Source organism: Cygnus atratus, chromosome 2, assembly GCF_013377495.2.
Source record: "Cygnus atratus isolate AKBS03 ecotype Queensland, Australia chromosome 2, CAtr_DNAZoo_HiC_assembly, whole genome shotgun sequence".
Classification (NCBI taxonomy): Eukaryota; Metazoa; Chordata; class Aves; order Anseriformes; family Anatidae; genus Cygnus; species Cygnus atratus.
The window spans coordinates 4,586,367-4,603,678 of NC_066363.1; the positions used below are offsets into that span (position 1 = coordinate 4,586,367).

Here is a 17,312-nt window from a genome sequence, read left to right on the forward strand (position 1 = left end):
CTCTGTAAACCCGGTTCTCCTGTACATAACTCCACTGTTACTTTACAGAAATCCTCATAGTTACAAAATGTAAAATTGCAGTATTATTGCTATCACTGAAAAAGCAAATGTTTGTAAAGCTGTTTCTGATTCATTTACCTGCCAACTACTGAGTCAAATTTTAGAAGTTCCTTCACTAAAGCTGACAGTGTCAGGCAACTCTGCGAAGAAATATCATGAACATTTGTTGTTGTTGTTGTTGTTCTGTGTTTGTGTGTGTGTGTGTGTTTGCTATGCTGTGTGCTTGCAGAAAGGTAGAGAACAGCTCTTGGGGTAAACAGCAAAGAGGGAAGTGATTTTCAAATATTTCACTACAAAAGCTAAACAAGCAGTGATGTCAGATGATGGCAAGAAATAAAACAAGCATTGCATTGGCAAAAAGTTTTTCTAAGAAAATTCCTGATGTGCTGAGTGTGGTACTGTGATGGAAACCCCCATACAGAAATCCTAAAGTGACTTGGGTCATAAACTGCCAACAACTCAGATACTGAAACACCTGAGACCCCCACAAAATAAATAAAAAGTGCAGAAAATTGCAAAATGTGCAGAATACATTTCTGATTAAAATAATAATAATAATAGTTATTATTATTATTATTAAAAAAAAAAAAAAGTGAAAGAGTGCCTAAAACAGACATTCCCATTCTGCTATGTGAAGATCCAAGACCTGCTTTCACAGAAGTAACTTGAAAGTTATTTGGAACTAATGCTTTCCTGAAATGGGACCTATGATATCATCTGTGTAATCAATATCACCTCCTTCTCCTTCATGATCCATGCAAAAAAGCAGCTTATCCCTAGGAATAATAAATCCCTAGGCACAGGAATAATTTCTTGGATAACCAGGGAAAACATTGGAGGAAGCCCCCATGAGACTTAAAACAGAAATATAGCTATATCAATATTCACATGAATCACAGAACTCTGGACGATTGAAGTATCACCACACATTTGCCCCTTCTTTATAATCATCTTTCCAAAGTAGATAGTGGTCTTAACTATTTTTTTCCAGATTCTTTCTTACAAGTCCAACTACCCTCCCATCATGGACCAGCTGGGAGTGCATTGACCTGTTCTTTTTCCCCTAGAGAAAGGTGAAAGGAAAAAGTGTTGTCCTGCCCCCAGGGTCAGGGACAGGGGGTACAAGTCAGTACCTGATATTCAATGTCTGCCATGAGCTGATGTCTACAGGTCAAGGACAGAACAGCACTGGTAACAGCAGTGATTTAGTGACATCTGTGGCCTTTTCTTCCCTTTACCCCTGGGTGGAACACCTGATCTTAAAACTCTGCTGGAATTGCCTTTTTTTTCCCTTCAGGATGGTCTTGGGATTAAGAGAGGCTCCAAGCCTTGTCTAGACAGGAAATTTGGCTCTGAAGCTACTTCGGAGCATTTTGGGAGCCCCACAGAGCAATGGTGTCCAGGCTGCCAGTTGCACTTCCCAGCCTGTTTGCTGGAGCACCTGAAAGTCCGACTGCAAGGCACCCAGACCAGCATCCCCCAGCGTGGCAGCTTTGCTGTCCCCCATCTGACTCAGGAAAGAGGAGCATCTGGCAGTGCCTGCAGCCACCAGAACAATTTCCCCAGCCCATACAGGATCGGTGTTAGCTGAGGTTTGTGGGGCTCTGGGGGAGCCCTGAGCTGATTGCATTGCCTTGGCAGTAGCATGTGCAAAGCACTGATCTGGTCATTCTGTCCCAAGGAAAAGCCCTGCATTATTCCATGAGAATATGGTGTCTACATGAGTTCCACGGTAAAGAAAGCCAGAAAATCTATTTTATGCCTAAGGGGTGATGCTTCCACCTCATTTTCCTCCTCCCTCCCTACTTCTAAGGTTTTTACAACACCCCAGAGACTTCACTATTAGGAAACATTTCAAATAATGGAACTTTCTTTAAATATAACCATTTTTTCCTCCATCCCACTTACGCTACTCATTCAAAAGTAACTGCAAGTACAAAGTTGCAGAGGAAAAAGCTATATGCCTCTACATTGTCAAAGTGATTTCTCTTATTCTGAGCTTTGCTTGTTACCAACTCTGACCCGCCATTATTTCAGGAAACCACTACATTCATTATTAATAAGATCTCTCCAGCTAGCTTTTCTCCCTTGCAGACATCATTCTGGTTTCATATGTCACCATGTGCTCTTTTCCCCGTAGCATTTGCTCTTCTAGAAGCAGGCGGACTCTTCCCATTCCCTTTCCTAGCCTGACTTTTCTCAGGTCCAGCATACCTAGACCAACTCACCTGCCTCTTTGAAATTGATGCAGTTAAAAGGGGACAGGCAGTACAACACTTTCAGAGATTTGTAGCTGCTCTGAGCTGTCATAGCATCTCTGAAAATAGTTTATTTTTGTTAGTTTAGGAGATTAATAAAATACCTCTGATACATATTTAGAACTGGATCTACTCAGATGCTGCACAAGAGATCTAAAATCTATTTGAGGTCCCAAGTGGGGATCCAGTCTGTCCAGTTTCACCAAAAGTCTGCATCATCTGAGTGCTGACAGGAGAATTAAAAGCTGCATTTTGCACTGTGTAGAGAGGCCCTAGGTAGAGCTGGAGACTACAGTCAGAAACTAAACACAGACTGTGTGGTGAAGGTCAGCCATAAAGCGCAAGAAGCACTCCACATCCAACCATATGCCTGTGATCACTGCGTACTTCTCTCTTTCTGATCCCAGGACTTTTTCAGTCCAGGGTCAACTTCAGGAGAAGACACAGAGTGTGCTCTTTCAGAATACTCATAGGTCAGATGCAGCAACTGGAGCTCAGCCCCTGTAGACTGACCTTAGGACCACAGCTTAATACTTACGGTGTCCCACTTGGCAGATGAGCAGTCCAGTCAAGTGACCCCTGCCATTGCTTTGCTGGGAACACATTCCCAGGAGAGGGCTCTGGACCTCACCTGGAGAGAGACATTTGATATTTCATGTTGGTTCCCTTTACTTTTACTGAAAGATGTCTCATCCCTCAGAGAGGTCAGCTAATACTTCAGAGGGACAAAGTTGGCACCTGATTCATTTAATTTCAACCCTTTGGGTACTTATGTCTTGTGTAATGTCTGCTCAAATATTCTTATAACTGCTTATCAAATAGGTGCACTGTAGAAACTCCTTAGGGTTCCAGATATGGCAAGAACTGTATTGTGTTACATGTTACATGTTACACCAAGAGCTGGCCATGTTCCTCCTCCATCGAGAATGGTTTCTGTATAGATTCACTACTGAGAGCAGTGGGAATATTTTCAGGCTTAGGGTTGAAGACAGATATGTCTAAGTCCATTCAGGACTCAAGCTTTAAAAAGAAAAAGAAGAAAAAAAAAAAGAAAAAAAGAAAAGAAAAAAAGAAAAGAAAAAAAAAAGGAAAGGAGAATCATCCTTGTATGGTCTTAGTTGAAAGCAATATCTGAAAGTCATTAGGGCAAGAACTGAACTGTTGGATTCATGCCATGATCCTAAATGGAGAAACTCTCCATCCAGCTGATCAGAATTGTCATGTTCTGCGTTCCTAAACCTCTGTGTATTGATCTCATGGGTCTCAGTCTGTTCCCTAAAAGAATAAGGTTTGCATTTCATATACTACATCTGCATACCACTTATGTGTGTATATCTTTGTCTGTGTACATCTCTCCATCTCCATTTTAACTCTTTCACCAGTTTTACACATAAAGTCAAATGGTATTATGAGTGTTCCTACAAGTTTTATAAAAGGTGATGATTGTGAGAAGTATCCCCAGGAGCACCACAACTGAAAGAAAATTTGCAACATGAGCTCACCCCTTAAAGAATACAAGCAGATCTGAAGAGGAGTGACCTTGTAAGCAACCCAGTCAACTGAAAGCTTTGGCTGGACTTTGCTATAAGAGCTATAAACCATAGAAATGTGGTAGAGGGAATGATTTGTTTAATCCTTAGATAGTCACAGTTAGAAGTTGTTTTGTACTGTTCCAATACAGCTTTTAGCATTATGCGCCTCTGGTTCTGGACAGCGCAATAAATATAGACAAATCATAACAGCAAGCCGTGGAGCAGTGTGCTGGAAAACCTTTCTGGTTTCAGGGCAGTGGACCTTTGCCTGTGCACACGCAGCTCCAGGCTTCCTTTACCAGTTCTCATGAGTTCATGTAATCCCATTGCGTGTAAGTTTCCAGTCCTGGAGGTGGATGTTTAAATGCAATGAAAACTTGTGCTGGATTTATTCCTCCTTTTGCATTTTCATGAAAGCATTCATATTAATTGGAAGCATGCAACTTTGGGCTATGGTTTTGTTTTCTTTTAATAATGAAAGAAAACAAGCGGTGGTGTGCAACTGACAAGGGAGGAAAAAACAGGAAAGCTTAAATATTTAAATGCATTCAAACAGTTGAATAACTAAAGCAAAAGAGAAAATGTGTAGGTGTTTTTTCCTTTTTTCTTTCTGTGAAAACATTGCTGGTGTGTTAGGAGGAGGATTCCAGGTCCACTAGTCTATGTAAGAGTCCATCTCCTTGCTGTGGTACAGTGTGATACGCTCCTGCATGGGATTATGTACTTAAGCCTCTTTGTAGGTGTTCTGAAGAGGGTGAGAAGCTGTTGCTTTATGCCTTTTTGATGAAATTACAAAAGGCAAAATAATTCAAGGCCCCAGAGAAAGATGTCCAGGCACTTCTAACTCAAAGTAAGCCTTGCTAGGTTTACACAAACACTGAGGATTTGTTATATAAAAGGAACTCTTTCCTCTGTGCTACCATTACCTTTAGGCTAATCAACCTTGACTGACAAACAACAAAGGAGGGTAGTGGAAAGGCAGTGTCCAAGGGAGGAAGAGGCACTGCCTCCCTGAAAGGAGACTATTAGCAACAGGTTAGGCTTTTCCCATCAGAGGTGCCAGGCAGTGCATGGATCTGCTCTCTGTGGAAATCCAGCAACTGGGCTGGGAAGAAGCAGGTCATAACTACTTGTCCTTCACAGTTGTGACTGATGCTTGTGTGCCTCGGGACACAGCTGGGCTTTTGGGGACAGTCCCAGCTGCAGCTGTGGGCAGGTAGGGACTGTATTCACAACACAGCTGGCTGTCCGCTGGGCATATGGGATGAAGCAGAGGAGAAAAAAAAATCTCAGTGCTGGCACCAGGAGGCCCAGAGCTTGGCCTGGTGCCCATAGTCTAACAATACCACAAATGCAGCCATTGTATGGAGAGGCCTAGCTGGATGCAGAAGGCAGGGAGTAACTAGTCTCTGTTAGACCCAGAAGCTTTTGGGCCCCAGTAGGGTCTGGCATCCAACTAGGCTGGACTCCAATTCCCTTAGCACCAACAACCTTCCTAGGGCAACAGAGCAGGGGGCCAGAAGCCCCTTGGGCAAGTGTGTCAGTGTGTGTGTGATGTGAAAATATGGGAAAACCTTGTTTTGTCTTCGCTTGGATAGGGGCCCAATCTGGAAAGTATCCATTGATGAGAAGAGCAAGACAAATGTCTCTTGTTTCAGAGACCAAGAACACAAGAAACAGCCACCCAGCTGCCTTCGGCTTGCCTGGCTAGGAGGATGCACATCCCCAGATGAGACATGGTCTTGGGGAGTCTCACAAGGAGTGGTACTGGGGGAGAAAGAGCAGATGGGCAATAGCAAAGTTGATGCCTACATACTTGGAGATTTGGTGGAAGGTGTTCTGGTGAACTTGGTGACTGATAGGCTGAAACCCTTTTGCCCCTGGGGTAGAGCCCTAGGGTAAAACCCCAGTAAGCCCAAGACTTGTTCCTTGTTATCACAGAGGTAGAGGTCCTCACTGCAACTGGTAATGTGCATCTGAGGCATTTTGGCAGGTTTCTCCTTAGTCCTGGAGGCTTGGTACATGGTTCACATTGCACATAGTGCCAGGGAGGATTCCCCATTGATTCCCAAGCTTGTAGGGTGGTCCACACTGCACTCTGTGTCTGAGCAGTGAGAGGAACCCATTGCTCCTGAAAGTTTTGGGGAAACGGAGCTAGCAGTGCACCTAACGGCTTGGTGGGGGAGGTTCTCATTGCTCCTAAATGATTGTGGGGGTGTCCACATTGCACCTTATTTTGGAGGGTGGTACCTATTGCACCTACCACGTGGTTAGGGGGAGTCTCATTGCTAATGGAAACTTAGAGTCACAGAATCACAGAATCATTAAGGTTAGAAAAGCCCTCCAAGCTCATGTGGTCAAACCATCCCCCTACCACCAATGTCACCACTAAACCATGTCCCTAAACATCACGTCCAACCTCTCCTTGAACACCCCCAGGGATGGTGATGCCACCACCTCCCTGGGCAACCCGTCCCAATGCCTGACTGCTCTTTCTGAGGAGAAATGTCTCCTCATTTCTAACCTGAACCTCCTCTGGCGCAACTTGAGGCCATTCCCTCTAGTCCTATCACTAGTTACCTGTGTGAAGAGGTCAACCTCCAGCTCCCCACAGCTTCCTTTCAGGTAGTTGTAGAGAGAGCAACAAGGTCTCCCCTGAGCCTCCTCTTCTCCAGACTAAACAACTTAGGGACAGCAGAACCCCCACTACACAGGTGTTTGAAAGGATCCTCCTTATTTCTGGAGGTTTGCACTGAAGGCATCCCTTTTGCCTGGGGAAGGGGATCACAATAGCTCTTAGTGCTTGAGGAAGGGATGACCCCATTGCTCCTGGAGTATTGTGCACAGTGAAGTCCATATTGCACCCAGTGCCGGGCGGGGTTGACTGACCTCTTTTGCATCCAGTGCAGGGAGAAACGGAAATCTAGACTATATTTCTGGAGGCTTTGGGGGTCGCAGTCCCCGGCCCTCTCCCCCTCACGCCCCAGCCGCCTCCATCCCCGAGGCGTCCGGGGCGGAGGGCGGGCTTGGCTCCCCCGCCCGGCTCCCTCCTTCCCTCCCTCCCGGGGGTTTGCCCTGGGACACGCCGGCGGCTCCGGGGCTGGCTCCTCGGCGGCGGGCAGGGGGCAGGGGCAGCAGCGGGGGGGACGATGCCAGCTCCGGGGCAGCGAGGAGCCACCGGCTGAGCGGGCAGCGCCAGCCCCGGGGAGACCCCCCCCCCGAGCCCCGCCGGCCCCTATGGCGGGGCGGGCGCCGCAACGCAGCCTCCCGGCGGCGGCGGCGGCCGCGCTCCTGCTCTTGCCCGTAAGTGCCGGGGCCGGGGAAGGGGCGGCGCGGGGGCAGGCAGGGAGGGAAGGGAGGGCGGGGGACGCCCCACGACCGCGGGGAGCCCGCTCGGTCTGTGAGGGAGCGGGGGACGTGCCCCGTCCCTCGCAGGTCCCGCCCGTCCCCCTCAGCGCTGAGGGACCCGTGCGGGTGGCGGCTAACGGTTCCTTCATGGATCCTGTCTTTTCCCTCGGTACTGAAGGGACCTGTCCGGGTGGCCGCTAATGGATCCCGCCCGTCCCCTCAACGCTGAGGGACCTGTCCGGGTTGCTGCTGACAGATCCCTCGTGGATCCTGCCTGTTCCCCTCAGTGCTTAGTGACCTGTCCAGGCGGCCGCTAATGGATCCTGCCCGTCCCCTCAGTGCTGAGGGACCCATCTGGGTGGCTGCTGACAGATCACTCATGGATCCCACCCATTCCCTCAGTAGTTAGGAACCCGTCCAGGTGGCCCCTAACAGATCTGTCATGGATCCCACTTGACTCCTCAGTGCTCAAATACCTTCTCCCCATGGCCGCCCACCCCTGGGGGTGATACCATCCCCTCAAAGCCCTTCTTGGCTTCCCCTTCTCTGTGAAGAAGCCACCTCACCATCCCTTTTCCTTGGCCTTTTGGCAAAAAGGCCCAGCACAAGGATGACACTGGGGTCACAGCTCCTGCCCTGAGGGTGCCCCTTCCCCAAACAAAAGGGGTTTTCCTGCCACCACCCTAGTTGGGTGTCCCTGGCTGCTGTTCCCAGCTTCCCACCCCACTTGCTCTCCTCGCAGCATGTGCTCAGTTTCCATCACTTCTTCATGGCAGGGATCAGCAAACACTGGTGGTTCAGCCCATGCATCCATCCGTGTTTGCTCTGACTTTCTCCAGAGTAAAATGAAAGAGGATTTTCCTTGTGGTCCTTCATCATCAGCTTCTCCCTGGGATGAGGTGCAGGAAAGATTAGCCTGTTTCAGTCTGAACTTAAAACAGCTTTCCCAGCCCACACTCCTAAGTCAGGCTGACTTCTTTGGTGGCTTGTTTGTTTTAGTGATAGTTAAGTGTGTTAAGTGATACTTGCAAAGCAAATGTGAGAGGTTAAGCAGGAGACGCATTGGTCTTACTGGTAATTTGTTATGGCTGTTCCCACAGCATTAAAAAGGGGCAGGGATCCTTCTGGACTGTAGTGCGTTTGGACCAAAGGAAGAAAATCTGTTCTTTTTCTGGATGTTCTGCCTTTTTTGTTTGCTTGCTTTTATTGTGATATAATTTACAAACAAGGGTAGATGAAAGACAGGTCTGGGAAAGCAAAAGGCTCCAAAGGCGAGCAACAGTTTTGTTTTAATAACTTTGCAGTAGATTTCTTAGAAGACTGAGAATATTTTCTCAGATCTGCCAGTGTCCTTTTTACCTGGTCAGAGGTCAGTGCACATGGGACTTCTTGCTAGTGAGGTTATCAAAAGTACGCAGGTACCCAGAGCTGCCAGACTAACTCATTTTTAGTGAATCAAAACTGTCACGTTTCCCCTGTACATGTAACCTATGGACAGTCTTTTCACTTTCCTGTAGTTTTGCATTTGAATTACTGCTCTAAATTTTGGTAGTTGGGTTGCTTCTTTAAAAATGAAACAGCTGCATTGAAAAAGAAAAAAAAAAAAAACCCACAGATTAAAAATCAAAATGCCAAGTTTCCATAAAATGTGTTTATTCTGAGACAAATGTGTACTTCTGGTATAATCTGAGTGTGCTTATATGGAGGAGCTTGTTTGGATGTAGCATACGCATGTCTGCTACAGACTCGTGTCTATGTTTGTGCATTATATGGAAATAATGCGCTGGAGCAGGATCTTATGTTTAGAACAGCTCTGAATGCTCCAGTTGTAGAAAAAGCAGAGCTTTTATGGTTTTGGGGAATGTTTTCACCTGCAAATACTGTAAATATTATTGGTAAACCTGTATCTGCTTTACAGGTGGCTAAAACTTTCCACCTAGAAGCTTAAGAACAACAGTTAAAAACTTTGGCTTGAATCCAAAGCTCTTAAATTCCCCTTTAACTTGAAAACACTTCAATGTTTTCTCAAAGTCAGTGGCTGTATTCACATTTGTGGATTTGAGAAAAGGCATGGCTGCTTGTGGGAGTTGGCCCTTATGTGATTAAGTAAAGGAAACAAGTTTTCACAGCAGCTGAGCAATTGTGCTTTATGGGAACTGCAGGTATGAAATGATGCAACTTTCTAGCGTGGAATTAGATCTGCCAGATGAAAACGCTGGTGCAAACAGCCTGTCAGATTTCACAGGGCTGGTCAGCAAGAGGGTGAAGACTTGCTTGGTAGGCTCTGAGATTTATGTTCTCTTAAAGTGTTTCTGTACATATGATACACTGGAAAATGCAAATACTTGAATGTGAAAAAAAAAAAAAAAAGACACAAAGTTAAATGAATCTTTTGACATTTTGATATAGAGCCCTTGCTGTGCTCATGTAATTTGGATGGGGGGGGGAGGATTATTCATCAAAAACAAAAGCAGAGCTTGCTTTAATTCATATTCTCTCCTGAAGCTGTTAAAACCAGAGCAGTTAGAGTGTATCAGCCAGTGGTGACAAGTTAAATAATATTCCTGGTCTAAGACTGCCAAAATTCAGTGCTACTGTGAACTAATGCAGCATAAATAACCCATTATGAGCAGCCTTTGCTGTTGGAGTGCTTTGACAGGGCTGTAGCCATTGTGTGATAATTGCGGTACGTTTGAAGGAGGTGGTTGTACGCAACGAAGAAGGGCTGATGTTGGCTGACGGTGGTTTTGCCAAGAAACGTTTCAGTGATACTCACAGCTGCCCTTAGCCAGAGAGAAAGCAGACTTTTGCTTCTGCTCATGCAAGACATCTGCTTAGATATTACTATTCTGTCAAGAGCGGAGGAGAAATAATGATTAAGTCACCTGAACTCTGCGGTCCTCGTGCTGCAAACCAGACAGTTTGCAGTTATGCCTGCCCTGCTTCTTGCGTGTCGCCACTGAAGCTGCTAGGGGAAGACAGTTCTGGGATCTCGTTGCAGCGCGAGGACTATGAGGTCCACACACTTTGTTTCACTCACAGAGGTTGTATGTCTACTAGTATGTTAAGGTTGCTAGGACAGTTTTTCAACCTTCAGACCAAATGTCTGAGAGTGGCTTCTACCCATACTATTATACTCCTTCAGACTCTAAAATGGGGACTGTGTACAAGCTGCGCATTGAGGACAGTCCATGGTGCAGCCTCACTCCCAGATCATTCCCGGGAACTGTTTGAGATATTGCTGGATTGCCTGGGGCAAAAACGTGGCCAGGAACCATCCTAAAAATTTAACAGTGTAAATGATTAAGTGCTTAAAATAGACCTTCGCACTGTTTGATTTATTAGCTTAGATGGAGCGTGCCGTACTCCCATTGCTCAGGGCTCTCCATGAGTGCCCGAGGGAGGCATTTTCCTCCAAAGCAAACTCTTCATTGCTTTGAGTCCAGCAATCAGCTTTCTTTGTGCTAGAGATTACAGCGGGATCCTGCTGATGATGTGATGATCTGAGAGATTCACAATGAAAATACCAGGCTAGTGGATAATACCAGCTTTTTAAGGACGTGTGTTTCTGTCTTTCTTTTTATTTTTGTGTTGTCCATTATATTATTAAACAAAATATTAAAAAAAAAAAACCCTGCCATTAGAACAAAAATTTGCATATTTCTGGATTTTTAAAATAGCTCTGCATGATTTATTTTTTTTTAATCTTGTGGGAGGGAAGTGAGGAAATGTAGGTGGTAAAAACACACTTTGCTCGCTACTGAATTCGATCATTTTTAGTTTATGTCACTTTCAGGTTTGCAGCACTGTAAACCCAAGAAGGAGGCTTTGGGGGAAAGCTGGTTTACTTTAGAACAGAATTTTATACAGTAAATAACACTTCTTCAGTAATTTACTTTTGTGCTCTGTGTCTGTAAATTGAAATGACTGAATCAAATATTGACCATGTATACAGTCTCCTTTTCTTTTGACCTATGCCAGTTTTGATCTCAAATGTAGTTTGTTCTCACTTAAATTGCAGCTATTAATTCTGAGAGGTGAAGCTGGAGCTGTCCAGCGAGCCCGTGGCACCTCCTTGCCCCTCTAGATACGCAATGTTATGTATCAAAGCAATGCATAAACATCATCTTTGCCTCATTATCTTTCTATTCATAAGTGCCAGCCTTGACAACTAAACACTTGTTGCTGGTTTGCTTTATCAACCTATTTCTTTATAATGAAATACTTTTTTTTTTTTTTTTTTTTTAGCTAATCCATTTAATTCTTATGTAAATAGCTATATTTGGTTTGAACTGGCGTTGGGTAAAGAGCTTTATGCATTTTATTTTTCCTCTGAAGTGTTTGATAAAATTTTCTGTAGTCCTTATGACAAGAGAAGACGAATAGAAACCAGTCATTTAGCACTGCGATGAGAGTCAGCCATCAAGTACTGTCCTTCAGATAAATGGCTGCTTGAATTTCACCAGTCATGGCCAAATGTATGAAAATTTCTCCTCCAGTTTTTGGTGTCAGTGTGGAGGTGACTGTTACATGCTCCCTATGCTGGTCTTTGCCATACAGCACGTTGTGGTTTTGTATGCAGCGATCGCTTCTCAGTTTGGGATCCTTTGGACTGGCTTTCAAAGCAGAAGGCCTGCCAAAGGCCAAGCTTGCCAAAGGCCAAGCCATTTGGGAAGGGCTGTGGTAGTGACAGCGGTGTTCTGAGAAGGGCAGTGCACAGAGATGGGTTTCGACACCCGGTCCCGACCTCTGGCTCGCGAATACCTTGGGGCAGTGCAAACGAGCCCGTGCAGTGAGTCAAGTGCTGGGAGCGTGCTGCTTGTGCCCCTGCATGTCTCCTTCCACAGCCTGACAGCTCTGTCGTGGAGCTCAACTTGGAAGCTGTCCTCTGGGAATGAGCCATTAAATGACATGTTTGTACAGGAAGGTGGCTTGTTTTCTCTACATACGAAAGGAAATCCACTTGGTATTTTGAGAGATGAAAAGTACTTCTTCGACAGAGCTGTAAGAAAGTGAAACTAATTAAAGCTCTAAAAAGTTTTGCGTAATCCTGGCTGAATAACTATCTGCTCTGGGTTGTGTATGCCGGGAAAGTAAATAGTGAGCAATGCAGATGGAGATTAAAATACATTAGCTGTCCTCGCTACAATGCTAAGCCCTTGCCCTGGTAATAGTAGCTGAGGTGCCAGAGAACTGGAAGGGAGCCACCCGCCTCTGAGGGCTGTGGGATTATCTCTCTTGCTGCTACCCAAGTCCCTGAGACACTGGAGGCTTTCTGAGTGCTGTTATCTCTGTGCTGCCTCACTTTTGGGACTGCTGTCCTCCAACAGGGGTGGCTTTTCCAGCGGAAGGGAAGTTCTGGGAGGAAGGAAGGAAGAAGGCGAAAGCGAGTAAAAGGAAGTGAGCTGATGAGCCTGAGCAGGTTGTTGGCAGGGCTGGCAGCCAGGCTCTGCTAGCAGGCGTCTCCTGCACGGACTAAAGTATTGATTCCCGTTGAGTGGCAGTAGCAGACTCCCAGAGCCCAGCCACAGCTTGGGTTTCAGGAGTCTCATGCCAGCAGGAGCAGAGAGGTGGTGCGTGAGCCAGCTCCCCCAGCTCTGCTTTGCGGTGTTGCCATCACAGGCGCCACTGCTCAGCTTTCTCAGTTCCAGTCCCCGCTGTGCTCCAGCTCCTGCTGTTTCCTTGTCTTGGGAGCAAGGACGTCCAGGCACCAGCCTGCACCTTCTGTTGCTGGTTGACTCTTTCAAATCCGCGAGGAAAGCCAGAGTTACCCTTTGGCTGGCAAGCAGAGCAGAATGACCGCTCAGAGCAGATGACAGCAGTTTTACCAGGTGTGCTCCAAGTCAGATGGAGTGAGGACCTTTCTTCATCCTGCCTCACGTCCCGTCTGCTGGGAGATCAGTTATTTAGTCCATCCTGAACTTCAGAGAACCTTCTAACAGTAACAACTCCCCAGCAAGTGAATTTCATGAATATTCATTAATTTAATGAATATTTTCAAAGCTTTGCAGACTTTCGGTGTTTATTTCTGACAGAAAAGAATGTTAAAACGGAAATTCTACCTTTAAATATATTAAAAAATATATTTTTTCATGGCATTTGGCATAATCTTTTAATTATGACTGTGAGAACAGAGCCCAAAATACTAGAAAATGAGTGAAAAAAAAATCAAGATACAGTCTGTAAATTGTTAATTATAACACTGCCAATTAGAAGGGTTTGGGAGTTACTGACTTTTTTTTTTTATTTATTTTATTATTATTTTTTATTACCATAGAGGCTATATATTCTAGAATAATGAAATTTAAAAATCTACCAACATTAAAAAAAAAATAGTGTTGGAATGGACTGCTGGAGGTCTCTTGTCCAGTCACCTGCTCAAAGCAAGGCTAACTCCAAAACCAGATATTGCTGCTTGGGCCTCACTGAGTTTTCTTTCAGAAATCTGCAAACACAGGGATTTCACAGCATCTCTGAACCCCATTTCTGATGCTCAGGCACCGTCATGGTGCATACTTCTTTGTCATGTCCTGTTAGATTGTTCCCTTGATGCAACTCATGAATGATGCCTTCTGAGAAGAGTCCAGCTGCTCTGTAATTCCCCTTTGGTGGTGGTGGCGGGGGGGGGGGGGTGAAACTCTCATTTTAGACCTTCTCTTGTTCCTGTTCTCTATGATATGTGCTTTTCAAAAACTAATGATGGGCTCCAGCCCAAAAGCTAGCAGCTTTAGGGAAAAAGTGGTGGATGGACAGAAAGAGAATTAAGAATGAGCCCATGAGGTGACATTGCTCATCAGCAGTGAACTGCCATGAAGTCTTGGGCCAAAGGAACATTTTATGGGGGATATAGAGGCTCCATTGCTTGCATTCACCTGACAATGAGAGCAGATACCACTGTCTGGATAAGTCTTGATCCAGAACGGGTAATGGTAAAAAAGGTGGGAGCATGCTGGCAGAAAAAACAAGCATGAGGAGTTTGTATTTGATGAGCTGGAACTTGGGAGCCCATTGAAGGGAGGCCTTGAAGTGTGAGTGGCAGCATGATAATGATGGATGGGCGACTGATCCTTGCAGGCACTGCTCAGGTAGTTTGCCTGGGAGCGATAGCTGAGATACTGATGTTCATCTAAGTGTCGCTTGTAAATTTGAGCTACTCAGCCTGGGTTCTCTGTGTGGTGTGTCACCAGTGTGTAAGTCATCTCATCCTAAACTAGATCTTTGAAGCAGAGGTCATGGGTGGTGCCTTGATAGTGCTTCTGTCTTCCACTAAAACAATGGCTTCTGAAGTAGGTGAGTGGGGTGAATCCCAGCCGAGATGCTGAGGGGATTTATGATAACGTGAACTGTGTGGGAAGAGTGGGGAAGAGTTAGTCATGATGTAAAGACCAAGGAAAAGGGCGCACGTGAAGCCAGGAGTGCTGTGAAGGGCTTGCTCCCCTTCCAGGTACTGAACATGATATCCACAGATACGAGGAATGAGGAGCAAAACTCTACAAGAGTATGAAACTGAAAAGTCTTTCCTTTAAACAGTTTTATTTGAAGACAACTGTAGCCCATGATTTGAATGTTATTTTAATCCTTTTTAATATCTCATTTTGCTTTGGGAGGGCATGGAGGCTTGGTCAGTCCAGGCTGGCTCATGGGTGGCTTTAAGCAGTTTCTCGGTGTACCCAGAAAGGCACAGAGCACATGCATGCCTTGCAGCGGGTGAAGAACCTCTCCCTGACTCCTTTCCTCAGCAGAGCACATAGGCAGATGCTTCATGAAGGTGTATCCTCAAGTTCCAAAGACAGCTGCGCTGATAGTTGTGGCCTCAGTGTAGCAGATGCTTGAGTCTTTTTAGTGTATTTCTGAATGAAGATGAATTTAATTTCACGCTTAGAACAGAGCATGTGTTCAGTTGCTTTATTGAACTGAGGTCACACTTCCCACTCCTTTCAGACTTACATTCTGCTTTTCCAGACTTCCTGGAAGAGCTGCAAATACATGCTGGCCTGTAGGATCACAGGGCAACGTCTCCCAAATCGTTTGGGGATCACCAGCTGGTATTAGCTGGCCTCTAAGATTAACATAGAGGCAAATAGTGACAGGGAGTTGAAAGAGCTGAAGGGTGACTCAAAAAGGAGAGTGTTTCTCAGGAGCTGGGGAAGCAGTCTTTCCTTTTACTGTAACCTTAGCTGGCTCAGGCTTCAGGTTGCAGGTTTTCCTGTGAAAACTTCTATTTAGACCTTCTATCACAAATGGAAATTATTTTTCTGGTGAAGCGGAGCCAAACTACTGTATACTGCCAAATGCTGCTGTGTTAAGCAAAGCTAAGTTACAGACCTGAGAATGGCCAAAGATATCTTAAGTATAGGACTGAAATGAATGGAGTTGGGACAGGGGAGGTTGGATGTTAGGAAAAGGTTCCTCACCAAGAGATGGTTGGGCACTGGGACAGGCTCCCCAGGGCAGTGGTCATGGCACGGAGCTGCCGGAGTTTGAGAGATGTTTGGACAACACTCTCAGACACAGGGTCTGGGTTTTGGGTAGTTCTTTAGGGACCCAGGAGTTGGACTCGATGATCCCTGTGGGTCCCTTCCATCTCAGGATATTTTATGATTTAATGAGGGGTTTTTTGGTTATTCAATAAGCAAAATATTTCCACTGCGGTAGCCCTCTAGCACCATCCTTTAATGAGCATCCCCTTGCATAAACCTTGGTCAAAAGTACCCACGCTACAGGAAAGTAACCATCCTCACCACGGGAAAGACTTCCACCCCCTCCGCTCACAGGCTGTCCCATTTTCCCTCTCTGAGTAGCACTCTCCAGTCACAGGGTTGTGCTTATTCCTTAAAGTTGTTAGCAGCCTGCAGATATTCTGGCTCTCCTTGCTGTATTGCTATCTCTTGTTGGAGAGTAAGAGCTTCTCAGATGAACGTTGGCATTTTTTATAAGCACATTCCACTGAATACCTGGAGTTTTCCCCAAAGCATCTGTTTTCACATGCAAGTACTGATGATGGCAGGAACCCCTGTAAAACTTGCCAGATGCCCACCTGCCCTGGAAACTCCCAAGCTGTATTTGAACAGGGTCTGGATTTTGTTAAGGAAGAGTGGGATTTGCTTTGAATTTGCTGCATGAAGCTCTTCCACTAATTATATTTTCATGGTGAAGTTAGATGCATCTGTTTCCCTCAGCTGAGCTTCTGTGGGCACAAACTAACATTTTTTTTTGCATTTAATTGGACTGCTGCTCTGAGCTACTCCTTCCCAATTCTGTTATGCAGCTCTAAAAATTACTGTGACTTACATTCAGATGAGTACTCGATCTCATTGTAAAAATGGTGTATTTGGAGAGCTTACCATTAATCTGGTTGCCTTTGAGCCAGAAGGATTTCTCAAATTAATTTACTTGAATTGTCTAATTGAAAGAATAAAAAAGGATACAAATTTTCCTCTCCTCTCCTCTCCTCTCCTCTCCTCTCCTCTCCTCTCCTCTCCTCTCCTCTCCTCTCCTCTCCTCTCCTCACCTCTCCTCTCCTCTCCTCTCCTCTCCTCTCCTCTCCTCTCCTCTCCTCTCCTCTCCTCTCCTCTCCTCTCCTCTCCTCTCCTCTCCTCTCTCCTCTCCTCTCCGAGAATGTTTTTACCTCTACTTTTGTGTGTGGTGTCTAAAGAAAAATTAGGAGGGATTCACTTTATTAAAGGTACATACCTGCAGCAGAGATTCCTACAAATTACACTGTCCTTACACTGGGTGAGACCCAGCTAAGGAACCAGTGGAGGCCAGGGCCTGATTCGTTTGAATTAGACTCTGGCAGATGAACTGCACCAGAAAAATTCCTGCTTCTCTCCCTGAACCACAAAGGGGACCCTTGGTGATCAGCTCCCAGCAGCTCTCTGTACTGGGAGGTCTGAGCTACGTGAGATGAATCCCACTGCTTCTCTGAGAGAGGACTTCTGACAAGATACTGTTATAGTTTCACAGGCTAGATTTCTTTAGGACCTCATAAGTACGAGAACTACATATTTTGTAGGGGGGAATCACTCTGCTACTTCGCAGCTGTCTCAGATGTCAGCACCTCTGCTTTTTGTTCAGCATGCCACCAGCCAGTGTGTTACAGGGAGCCATAACA

At 45.6% G+C, this 17,312-nt stretch overlaps 1 protein-coding gene across 2 annotated transcripts in view; it reads left to right on the forward strand.

Annotated features, from left to right (window-relative positions):
• The first annotated feature begins 7,078 nt into the window (after positions 1–7,078).
• Positions 7,079–17,312, forward strand: part of CRHR2 (corticotropin releasing hormone receptor 2) — a 156,663-nt gene continuing 146,429 nt past the window's right edge. For both annotated transcript variants that reach the window (XM_050708918.1, XM_050708919.1), the window contains exon 1: positions 7,079–7,153. In XM_050708918.1, the coding sequence (XP_050564875.1) occupies positions 7,088–7,153 (66 nt within the window). In that variant the 5' untranslated portion in view covers positions 7,079–7,087. The remainder of the gene's footprint in view (positions 7,154–17,312) is intronic.